General features: G+C 34.2%; 1 protein-coding gene across 1 annotated transcript in view; it reads right to left on the reverse strand.

Annotated features, from left to right (window-relative positions):
* The window catches only part of LOC140439174 (protein obstructor-E-like), a 49,900-nt gene extending 38,981 nt beyond the window's left edge, over positions 1 to 10,919 (reverse strand). Inside the window, exon 1 of the mRNA XM_072528912.1 lies at positions 10,717 to 10,919. Coding sequence (XP_072385013.1) covers positions 10,717 to 10,900 — 184 coding nt within the window. The 5' untranslated portion in view covers positions 10,901 to 10,919. The remainder of the gene's footprint in view (positions 1 to 10,716) is intronic.
* Positions 10,920 to 13,107: the final 2,188 nt, after the last annotated feature.

Raw genomic sequence — 13,107 nt, forward strand, 5'->3', positions numbered from 1 at the left:
TTTTTGTTGACTTCGAGCGGGCCTTTGACAGCTTATCTTATGCTGATTTATGGAAAATTTTAGAGCTAAGAAACATCCCGCATAAAATAATTTTCATTATAAAGTGACTGTACACTGAGGCGAAATGAAGCGTGACACAATGGAATCAACAGCGACAAATTTGACATACTTACTGGAGTCAGACAGGGATGCATGCTTTCTCCGTTTCTTTTTAACATAGCAGTAGACTATGTTCTCTCCAAACTAGACTCCGACCAAGAGGGACACAAATGACGTTAACCACACGCCTAAGCGATCTGTTTAAAAATCAGTATTAGTAAAACCAAATCCATAAGAGTAAATGCAAGAAATATCACGCTATTTAGTATAAACAACATGCAGATTGAAAATGTGGAAAACTGTACGTATCTTGAAAGTGTCATAACAGAAAGCGGAGGTACAGAGGACGATATTCGTATGAAGATACGAAAAGCTCAACAAGCATTCAGCATATTCAACCCTGTATGGAGATCGGGCGAATATACTACAAGGTCAAAGACCCGTATATTTCAGTCAAATGTCAGGTCTATTCTACTCTACGGATATGAAACCTGGAAAGTGACATAAACACTTACAGATAAACTGCCGGTCTGTATTAATAAATGTCTACGACGAATTGTTCGTATTTTCTGACCTAACATCATCAGAAACGAAGATCTACTACACCTGGCCGAACAAAAAAGAGTAGAACATCAAATAAAGTCCAGAAAGTGGAGTTGGATTGGTCACACATACTCAGAAAAAATAATTCCAGTATTGCAAAGATTGCCCTAGAGTGGAATCTCCAAGGAAGAAGAAAAAGAGGTTGCCCTCTAGAAACTTGGAGAAGATCCGTCATGGACGAGATAAGAGGTCAAGGAAAAAATGTGGGGATAAAAAAGTCAATGAAAACGTGTTTTATTGGAAATTAAAAGGGAAAATCCCAGTTGATGCCTGCATATCATATTGTAACAAACTTACAACGTAGTAAAAACTTCTGATATATGATAGTATATATTTGTTAAGAAAATCCAAAAGAATTAAAAACTTTTTCAAAATGTGCTTCGCCTTCACAGGCAACCACGTCACATTGCTACCTCGGTGATACTTTTGATACGTCAATTAACAAAATGAACCACAAACCCTTAAGAGGATCACTAAAATCCTAGACAGCTAAAATTTACATCGGTTGGAATTAATGAGCCACGCTCATGTGTGGCTCATATTGCGCATGTTCCTAAAAGTAGTGCATAAACAAACCTAAAAAAAAAATGTGAAAAATGTATAAAAGACAGTTAATTTGGTTTCAAAAACGGCTTATGAACACAAAAAGCAGTTTTTGCAGCTTCTGGTTGAAGCAACTGGAAAAACGCTCCTTGATAGACCCATTGGTCAGAGAAGAAGAGGAAAACCCAGAACAAGGATCCTTAATAACATCGATGAAGACATGAGAAATATGGGAGTGTGTGCTTGGCGGAGGAAGGTGATGGATAGGGAAGACTGGAGAGAAATTTTTGAGGAATAGGACCCACGTAGGGTTGTTAAGCCAGAATGGTAATAATGATGACATGCATACATTCGACTACAGAGACATTCGAACAATAGCGAGTCTCTATTGGGGTCAAACAGCTAAAGTGAAAGTAGGATCTACATTGACCAATAAAATTGAGATCAAGAAAGGGGTACGACAGGGCTGTATCTTGTCTCCTATTCTCTTTAATATATACTCAGAAGAAGTATTTAAGACAGCGCTGGAGGAAAGCACAGAAGGCATAAAGATAAATGGAGAAATAATTAATAACATAAGGTATGCTGATGACACTGTGATTCTAGCAAGTAGCATGGAGGAACTGAGTTGCCTAATGAGTAAGATACAAAAAACAAGTGCACAATACGGACTCAGACTAAATATCACAAAAACCAAATGGATGTTAGTAAGCAAAACCCAACAACCAACACAGCAACTGATATTAGACAATGAAAGAATTGAACACGTGGATTCGTACATCTACTTGGGAACAACAGTTAACTCAAATTGGGATCAAGCGAAGGAAATATGTATAAGAGTAGAAAAGGCAAGAGCATCGTTCACTAGCATGAAGCAAATTTTCACCTCTAAAAGCCTCACCCTACCTCTCAAAATTCGACTTCTGAAATGTTATGTATTCCCGATTTTGTTATGTCGAAATGTGGGCTTACCGACGTATATTACGTATATCCTGGACTGAGCACGTGACCAACGAAGAGGTACTACGCCGGATAGATAAAGAGAGAGAGGTAGGAAGAAGTATAAAGAAAAGAAAGTTGGAATACTTGGGTCACGTTGTGAGACATAATAAATATAGAGTACTACAGCTGATCGTTCAAGGGAAAATAGACAGCAGAAGGGGTCCAGGGAGGAGAAGACACTCGTGGCTCCAAAACTTGCGGCAATGGTTCGGATTGTCATCTGCTGAACTATTCAGATCTGCCGTAAACAAAGTCAGAATAGCCATGTTGATTGCCAACGTTCGGAACGGACAAGGCACATGGAGAAGATGTACAGATAATGGCAGACCATCGACTACCGAACTTAGTATTGGATTGGCACCATCTGAACGAAAAATCGAGGAAGACCAAAAACAACATGGCTTGATCGAATCCAAAAGGCAATATCAGAGAGAGATCTACGACCAGGAGACTGTGCTGAGAGACAAGAATGAAGACTGGGAACAGGAATGCTATAAACCAGACATTATATATAAAATAAATAATATGTCTATTAACAATCTGAGATTAATGCAAGAATATTAACAGTTTAGAGACATAAAAAACTGGTGGTCATATCTAATAATAGAACAATAATTAGAAGAGGGTTTCATATGGATTCGACAACCAGCATGAACACCTACAGGCTGCATATCGTAAGGTACCAAAAAAAATGTATGTAAATATTTATAAACACCTCTTAGAAAAATTAAATCTTTAATAAATCTCTTGTACATAAACAGTGTTAAATAGAACAACAAACCCATTATAGCATATTGTTCGATTTTCCATGTTTTTTATGAATTAATTTCACTTATGTAACACAGATTTCTTCAGCAATATACCCATATTCGTTTTAATCTGCCTTAGATTTATTTGTATCTTGTAAAAGTTGTACCAGTGTATTAAAAATAGGTTAATAGACTCTGATTATTTTACTGCCATTTTCTTTTGTTAATGAAATGATACTACTGATCAGTGGCGTAACTTACACGTACTAAAAGATAAGAAAATAATAGGTACCCATATGACTACATGTTTGAAGTCGTTTTTGTAGCGGGGGGTCCGAGGATTTTTACCAAATTTTAGTATATTATTGTACATTTATTGTATATTTTTTTTTAATTGAGCGTTTTGATCCATAAGTAAGCCAACACATGTGGTCGTTAATGATTTCTGTCATCTGTATTATTATTCTGCAATAATAAAACTCAACTAATTCCTAAAATGGATAACAAAACCTTAATTTCAAGCGTTTAAGGAAGCCTTTAATTGGTCGCGAACCAAAGTTATGGCAGTTTTAATTTTAACTTAAATCTGAGGTATTAAATAGGTGAAGGCTAATTTTGCTTAAATTTTGAGTTTTTAAAAAGTGACGGAAATTTAGATTTTAGATTTAGATTTAGAAATAGAGGGCTTTATAATAGGAATGGCTTTAGAGGAACGTATAAAAGCTCGTAAAACCAATGCTCGTTCGAAAGTTATTAAAAAGTAATTCTTTAATTTACCGGTTTCAATAATTTTTTTCTCGTTTGGTTAAATTTTGACGTTAAAGTTTGAAATTTTCTTTTGGTTTTTCTTGACCTATAAAATAAAACGTATCTTTTGAAATTTTGTAAATAATTTCATCAATAAGTTGACATTATGGTGGAGTAATTAGTCCGAAAACTTTCTGGAAAAAGACCGAAAGGGTCTTTTTAATTATATACATTTTATAAACGATTTTTAAATAAAACTTTTGTGATTTATGGTATATAAACAATGTTTGTATATAAACAATGTGTTCTGGGAAAGGCCAGAGGAAAGAAGGTCTGTAGGGCGGCCTAGAAAAAGGTGGAAAGATGCAGTCAAAGAAGATCTAGAGAAAATGGGAGTGCGACAATGGGAATTACTGACACAGGACCGAAAAACATGGAAGGCAATAGTAAACGCGGCAAAGACTCACGAAAAGTTGTAGCGCCATTGATGATGATGATGATGATTTATGGTATACAACCAACTACAGGATACGCTGGTATATATACCTATGGATGAGCGGCTTGGTGTTACTCACTCCATAGATCGTTATTGGTCGAGTGTTCATGCTTTAAAAACCAGAATATAAATAGTTATAAAAAAAACTAGCTTTTACTAAAAATCGGTATATCTGTTATTTGGCAAATTCATCATCACGTAGCGCTACAACCCTGGGTGGGTCTTGGCTGACTGTAAAACTTTTTTCCAATTTGTTCGGTCTTCCATCAACGTAGGTTCAAATGGAATGGTCATTTTCCGGAGATCAGCTTGGATGTTATCTCTCCATCGCATTCTGGGACGTCCGAGTGGTCTTTTGCCTGTGGGAATCTCCTCCCATACCAGTTTTACAAGTCTCTTGTTATGCAGTCTGTACACGTGGCATTTGGCAATTTGCTATTTGTTATTTGTGTGCTATTAGGTTATTGTTGCTTCTAACACATTTACGAAAGACGCATTTCTAACACATTTATAAAATCCATAAAAAATTTAACACATTAATTTCCCCAAAAAATACAAAATGCATGGTTACAACAGCAAATTTACTAAGATGTAAATTGGAGCTGGAAGGTCAGATAATAGAACAAGTGATGAAGTTTAAATATCTAGGCATCACATTATCTAGCTAAGGAAATCTCAAGGCTGAAGTGGAAGATCAAGTAAATAGAGCAAACAGAGCCGCAGACTCCCTGAATGAAATAATATGGAGAAATAAAAATATCGGGAAAGAAATGAAAGGCAGAATTTACAAAATAGTCATCAGACCAATAATGACAAACGCGACAGAAACACGACCTGACACAAAGAGGACAAAAAGGATGTTAGAAACAGCAGAAATGAAATCACTTAGAAAAATTGATGGCAAGACACTATGGGGCAGAGCTACGAGTACAGATATACGACGTAGATGCAAGGTAGAGAACATCAAGAACTGGGTAAGAAATAAAAGAGTAGAATGGAACGATAATATAAGCCGGATGACAATAAATAGAGTACAACAGACAAATGTTCATGTCTACATAAAAAGAAGAAGCAGATAAAACTTTTTATTTAAACACTAAAGGAAGAACTTATATAAAAAAAACTTGTGGACAAACCACACGCTTTTAGAAAATGTTCTCGAGTGAGTAGCTTAACAGAGACATTATGTCTAAAGAGAGTTTTAACTCATTGAGCTTTAAAGGACATAGTGGAATAATTGAAAACGAATTAGTGGACATTATGGCAAAAAATACATCTGAGATATCAGAAATTATAATAAACATTTTCAACTTTATAGATCTTTTTTTTATTATCAGGAGTATTGGCAGGGAAAGGTGGAGATCAAAATATAAAGAGGTCCAGAAGACTTCAAGAAACCATTACCTTTCTATTCATCCTTGCTTACCAAAAAATGTTCCCCATCTTAACTTTAACTATAATAAAGTACTTTCTTCATTGATAACTCGGCTAAAACTTATCCAAGGCTTCTTTCAGAGCATCTGCATAAGATTGGAATCTATAAAACTCCCTTCTGTCCATGTAATAATGAATCTCGGAGATTTGAACAACGTACTTTTTGATTAATCTTAATCATAGGAAACAGACTCGGAACCTGTATTCAGGTTTAACCGATCTCAACAATATCCTAGCGGTTAACATCACAGCAATCTGCTATCTTGTTCTGATAAAGCTATATATAATATTCTAATCAAGTTTCAAGATCAACTATACAGCGAATCGCTAAAATTACTCTCAAATGACATAAAAGAACTCACTGTACTTTTCAATCAAATATATGATACCAGTGAAATTCCATCGGACTGATTAAAATCGATCTTTATTCCTCTACCTAAGAAACCAAACGTTAAGAAATGTAGCGATTGTAGACTCATTAGTTTAATGAGCCATGCCGCTAAAATACTGTTGCATATTCTTCTAAATCGAATTAACAACAAGTGCGAAGAAATAATTAGTCAAGAGCAGTTCGGGTTCCGGAGATGCCTTGGAACTAGAGAAGCACTATTTTCTATGCAAACACTCCTTCAACGATGTTGGGAGGTAAGAAAACCCGTATATATGTGCTTCATTGATTTTGAAAAGGCATTTTATCGCGTTCAGCATACCAGACTAATTACCGCCTTGCAGAGCATCTAACTAGATGAGAAAGACATCAAACTTATTGCCAAACTTTACTGGAACCAAACAGCCACTATTAATACCAACAACAGAGAATCAAAGCCAATCAGTATTGGACGAGGCGTAAGACAGGGCTGTGTACTGTCTCCCACCCTCTTTAACGTGTATTCTGAGAATCTATTTAGGGAAGCTTTAAAAGATCAAAAAGGAATTATCATAGGAGGAGAAATAATTAACAATATACGGTACGCCGACGATACTGTGATTCTAGCTGAAAACATCGACGATCTGCAGGAGCTAATCAATAGAGTTGACATGGAATGCACAAATTGGGGACTGTCGATAAATATCGATAAAACTAAATACATGGTGACCAGTAAAGTGGATATCGGCGCAACCCAACTGATATTAAACCAACAACCGCTGCAGAGAGTTCAGAGATTCAAATACCTTGGATGTTGGATTACCCAAAATCTGGATCCATCATTTGAAATTCGGTGTAGAATTGAACAGACAAGAAACTCATTTCAAAAATTCAAGCCTCTATTATCCAATAACTCATTAAATTTGGAAATCTGTGGTCTGTACTTTTGTATGGATGTGAAACTTGGACTTTAAACGCCGATATCATGAATAAAATCGAGGCGTTTGAGATGTGGTTGTATCGAAGGATACTAAAAATTCCATGGACTAGCAGAACCAGAATTCGAAGAAGTTCTTCGAAGAATGGGACATCAACGAACTCTATTAAATATTATTAAGAGGCGTAAACTAGAATATCTTGGACATATAATCAGAGGACCAAGATATGAGTTCCTTCGGCTAATTCTGAACGGTAAAATCGAAGGAAAGAAATGGATAGGACGGAAGAAACTCTCTTGGTTGAGGAATTTGCAGCAGTGGACAGGTTTGACAGCGGACCAATTGCTACACGTAGCGCAAGACCGAGATCAGTATAACAATATTATAAGCATGGTAGTCGCCGACGTTCCATAGGGATATGGCACTCTAAGAAGAAGAATCAAGTTTATTAACGATTCTAAGATAAAAAAACATACTTATAACAATTTTCTCTTCCCACACACACATAGACAACACCCTGAGCTTTAACTTAAATATTTTTAATTAGTGTGGATGATTTTTACTTATACATTATTAGTCTGGAAATTGCTACTTCTTTACTCACTCTGTACAGTCTGATCAATCTCTACCATCAGTATAACAAAAACTGGCCTGTTTTCTCCGATGAGCTGATATAGCAATCTCATTCATTATAAAAGGAACTCATTGCCCCACAATACGTTCGAAACTTCGAAACAGACGTACCACGGAGATATCTGCATCGCGAAACGAGAAACGAATCCTCAAACCGTCACCGGGGGAGCAATTAATCACAAGCAGCAGAACAAATAATAATTATTCATCATTTACTCGTGAATCGTGAACTTATTAGAGAAAGTAGAGCATTTGTTGACCCTGAACTTTCGATTGTTTAACAGTATTACTCTTTAAATCAGTGGAGTGTGGAAAATCGTGAAAAAATACTACGATTCAATAGGATTTACCGAGATGAATCACGAAATGAAATAATAGCTTCGCTAAACGCAACATAAAATCGCTTTCAAGGTGTATGAAGTACGTCGATAATCCCCAATATGCATATTTTAACAATATCTATAGACCAAATAGGAATAAAGTAGTTATTCTAATAAAATGAGATGAACCCACAAATCATACATGCATCCGTGGGTCAACACCATGTGGAATTCTTCGAAAGTGAGCAGATTCCATCATAGTGAAGAGTATGAGGAGGAATAAATTTCCATGTGATCTCTAAAAAAGTCAGAAAATCCTTTATTGAAGCTTGTATATCCTTATTCTTTAAAAATTGTGCAACTTCCTTCATTTGATTTTTTTTTGAGCGAAGAAAGTTTGCCTTATCGAAGATATGACTGATGGATTGCCACGTCTATTGATAAAATGTTTGAGGATGAGTATAAATGACTCCGTAGTGGGGCTTAAGACAAGTTTAAGGTGACAGTCTCAAGTGACCATGCAGATACGCACAACGATATAACATTTGGTTATGGGGGCCTTACGAAGTTTGGAGGGTTTGAGATTGTTGGTTCACCTATGTCTGTTTCAGCATATGTAAATGGTAGAGAACACAGATATTCTCTAGGCAAGTCTGTCATTAAATGAGATCCTGGTTGAGCCTTAAATCTAAAGCACGATTTACAGCTATGCATGATTCGCTTGATCTTGCGCAGAGCATTAAGAGGCCAATATTTCAACCTGAAACCTAGAAAGGGGTTAATGGACAAAAGAGATGTTGTTGAAATTGGAGTGTTATCATTGAGAATAGAAAACAAATTACCTTGAATAAGTTTAACGATCGTGAGTTCGGCTGACTTAAGTTAACCCTTAACTTAAGTTAAGGGGTTAATGGACAAAAGAGATCTTGTTGAAATTGGAGTGTTATCATTGAGAATAGAAAATAAATTACCTTGAATAAGTTTAACGATCGTGAGTTCGGCTGACTTAAGTTCGAAGTAAGTAAGTTAAGTAGGTTAAGTAAGAAGAGACAGTGTTGTTTCTATAAATTTGGAATTTCTGGATATAAATTTAGATTTAAAACTTTTGAAGTTGTTGAAAAAGATTTTTTTATATATTTTAGATGTAAGGGTAGTTTTTAAGGGCTGAAGTATTGCACTTAACCAAAATTATTTTGTATAAGAAGATCATTTTATTTTAGATGATATAAATGTACTACAAAAACGTTTTGACCTAATAAACGATTTTTTACAATTATTTTTATTAAAAAGGGTGATTTTGAAAATTGTTTAAGGGTTAACAATGTACATAATATCCATTACTATAATTTAAAATATTGCAATTGCATAATTTAACATGATTTAATTCCATAAAATGCTTAAATATTATTTTTTTTTTCAAGAAAGGATGGTTTTCACCCCTTAAAAATAAAAAGCTCATCTAGCTCATATATAACTTTTGAAGAGGTGGGTAAGATAAGTTTAATTCCAAATTTATTTCAGTTATTTTTTAGATAGGCTTGTCAGTATTTTCAATTAGGAATTTCCTTTAGTTACAATTAAGTCAAAACATCACAAACCCTGGACTAGCAAAGGTATCCGCATATCAGCCAAGAATATGCGTTCACTACTGTACATCAAGAAATTTACTACAAACGTCTTTGTCACTGAATATATCTGCAAGTATAGAGGAACCTATCTAAAACTTATCAAAACAGCTAAAAAAATGTACTATGACAATGATCTGGGAAGCTCTAAAAATGTTGCAAGGGAAACTTGGTCCATAATAAACGACCTTTGAAATAAAACTAACACAGATCAAACATTTTCCGAAAATTGTACAATTTTCAGTGACAGTAAAGCATTTTTTTATTCTATTCTCCTTCTATAAAAACTTTAGAGGTATTGACCTGTTTTCTTCCACACTGACTGAACTACTGCGGAAAATTTGAGGAAGAGAAACAATGCCTGAAAAGTGGCCTAAATCTATTACAATTCCAATTCCAATGACTACAAAAATATCGGCATAGTTGATATAATTAATATGGTAGAAGAAATGGAAAGCCAAACAAATATAAAAAAATAATTGATTGACGAATATAATACAGGTTTTAGAAGACGAAATTCCGTTTCGGCCCAGACGCTTACATTAGAACAAACATTGGTATATTCTCTTACCGCAAACATGTGCAATTCACCATTAACCATTAGTAAAATTATACATAATCTCGTTACCATATTTTACACCAAATTTAAAAAACATAGTCATTAACATCTTTTATTTATAATAAATTTTTTGATTTCGACTTTAACTTTTAACATCATGTACCTATCTCAATAACGACAAATCTTACCATACTACATGACAGGAACTTTTAGTCTTCAAATTAAATAACGAATCATCTACAAAAATATTTTAGAATTTTTAGATTTATTACTTTAGAATCACCCTGTATAACTCACTTAAATAAAACCAATAAAATATGTGAAAAAGTTATTTTACGTTTTTTGCATACAATTTTATTAATGAGAATTGATTTAAACTAATATTTTGATTTATATCGCATCATAATACAAAATTAGAAATTCATTCATTTAAAAAATATATTTTTTCCCTAGATTTAAAAATAAATATTTATTCATTTTTTATCGAGACAACATATTGTCTTTAAATACAAAATAGTTTATTATCGAACACAGTTGATGGTTTTTGTTTTAAGAAGCATAAAATTGTTTAAAAATAATAACTATTGGTTATATAACTTACCAAAAAGCGCAAGCGCCACCACACAAAAAACCGTCTTCATTTTCCTGAGTCGAACGAACCTTTCACAACTGACCGTACCTACTAGCGAACGCCAAATACAAACACTGGCTCTTTGCCGGCAAAAGACTTCTTCCTCACTGAAGATATCTTGTATGTTCTTCCTCTTTTCAAACGGGCGAATCATCGACTGGCCAACTCACTGCTTTGAAAGTGGTACCACCACCATCGCCAGTTGGTACCAGCGTCCTTAAGAATTATAATAAATGGTTTTCTTAATATTCCCAGAGCATAGTTGGTGAGTTAAGAGGATGATATTTAAATATGTTAAATATTTCTACAGTCAGATAATATGTACATTATATGAATATGTTATTTTTAATGTATAATACAAGATATTTTTAAGATCATTTTAAAAACTATTTGTTTTCTTAAAATTCTATTTTAATTGTTGAATATTGGCTATATTATAAGAATTAGTTAATGAAAAATTGCAAAGTCAAGCAGAAGGGGTAGAAATTCCGACGATTGTGTAGTATTTGGAACAATTCGAATACTGTTGATGAAAGAAGACAAAGAATTGAAGATCACTCAAGCAAAAATAAGTATGTATGTATAGTGTTAACAGGCCTTTTAGGCTCATTGCTGGATGGAGGATTTCCATCGTTTTCTGTTCGTAGCTGTCAGCTTCCGATCTCTGATTCCCATCTCTCGGACATCTTTCATCACTAAATCTCTTCATTTCTTTCTTGGTTTTCCTCTATTTTTAACTTTCAGGTACCCTTCGACCAATATTCTTGACTTGTCTATTACCTTGCATTCTTTCTAGATGTCAGAGCCATTCTAGTCTACATTTTTTCATTACTTTTATTATTGTAAGGTTAGCATACAATTGGTTCACTTCTACATTAGTTAGGCTTCTCCATTCTACCTCTACTGGTCTTCCACCAAACATTCTGCGAAGTATCTTTCTTTCCAATGGTTCCAATCTGTTCTGTATGGTTTTGTTCATAGTTCATGTCTCGGTAGCGTATAGCATTGTGGGTCTAATTATAGTTTTGAATACTCTTGTTTTTGTATTACGAGATATATCTTTGGACTAATTATTTTGTTCATGGTCCCAGCACATCTCCTGCTCTTGGTCAGTCTCAGGTTGATTTCAGTTTCTTCGTTACATGTCTAATCGATAAGGGTGTGGCGAGAAAAGCTGATAAAAGTAGCTAATAAAAAGCTTCTCGTTCACAATACTTAACGAAGACCACGTTGCTCAGTTTGGGAGCTTCATTGTTGGTGGGTAAGGATATAAATGATAAAAAAAGTACAGATTAAAGACAAATAGATAAATAATAGATAATAATTAGATAAAAAATATAACAGTTTAACAAAGAAAAACAAAAAACTCTGTTGGAAGCCTCGAGCTACCAATCTAGCTTTCTTAACTATCTTTCCGTTCACTTCTTTTTCACGAAAAACCCACTTTGAGTCTATTACACTCACATTTTTTGGTTGTTTCATTAAAGTGCAAGTATTGTTTTCTTTCAAAGACTGAAGTTCATCGCTGATTGTTTGTCTCCATTCCACGTTCTGACTGCTTCAGAGAAGGTTTCAGGAACATCATCAAGAAATTGCCCTACTGATAAAGCTGCTAGTAGATTCATCTCTGTAACATATTCACAATCATAGGTTTCAAGATATATTGGTCTCCTTTTATTTCGTTTATTCTTCTATTTTCGTGTAATTCTTTCAACTACTTCTCCTTCGTGTATATTTTCTTGTTCAGTGATTCTTTCAGGAGTATTTTCCACTCTATTTTTGGTTCGAATTTGAGCAATTTGTTCATTCTCAGTAAGTCTAATTTTATCATTTTCAATTGAATTTTCATCAAAAATTATATTCCGTGCATTATATTTCTCACTTCTGGATTCCATAGTCTGTAGCTGTTATCTGAATAATCCACCATAACCAGCTTTTCACTACGAGGATCAAGCTTAGATTTCCTATTGTCTTTAGATATTAAATTATAAGCATTACAACCAAATAATTTTATCTTTCCCATATTTGGCTGTTCACCATGGCTTTTATCTAAATTTGAATTAAAAATTATACACCTTGCCTTTTCCATAATGGTTCTGTTAAAACGTTCAGAAACACCATTCTATTCTGGATTCTTAGGTACTGTGTACTGAATTTTGATTCCATTATTTGAACATAATATTTTAAAAGCTTTTGAAGAGTATACACCTCCATGATCACACCTTATTCGTTCCATTTACATTAAATTAGCAGTGACTATCTCAATACATTCTTTAAATTTATTTATTACTTCAGGCTGTAGTTTGTGCTTCTTTTAGATGTCTACATCTTAATTTAACACTATAAAAGTTATTTCCTAAC

This window comes from Diabrotica undecimpunctata, chromosome 4 (genome assembly GCF_040954645.1).
Source record: "Diabrotica undecimpunctata isolate CICGRU chromosome 4, icDiaUnde3, whole genome shotgun sequence".
Classification (NCBI taxonomy): Eukaryota; Metazoa; Arthropoda; class Insecta; order Coleoptera; family Chrysomelidae; genus Diabrotica; species Diabrotica undecimpunctata.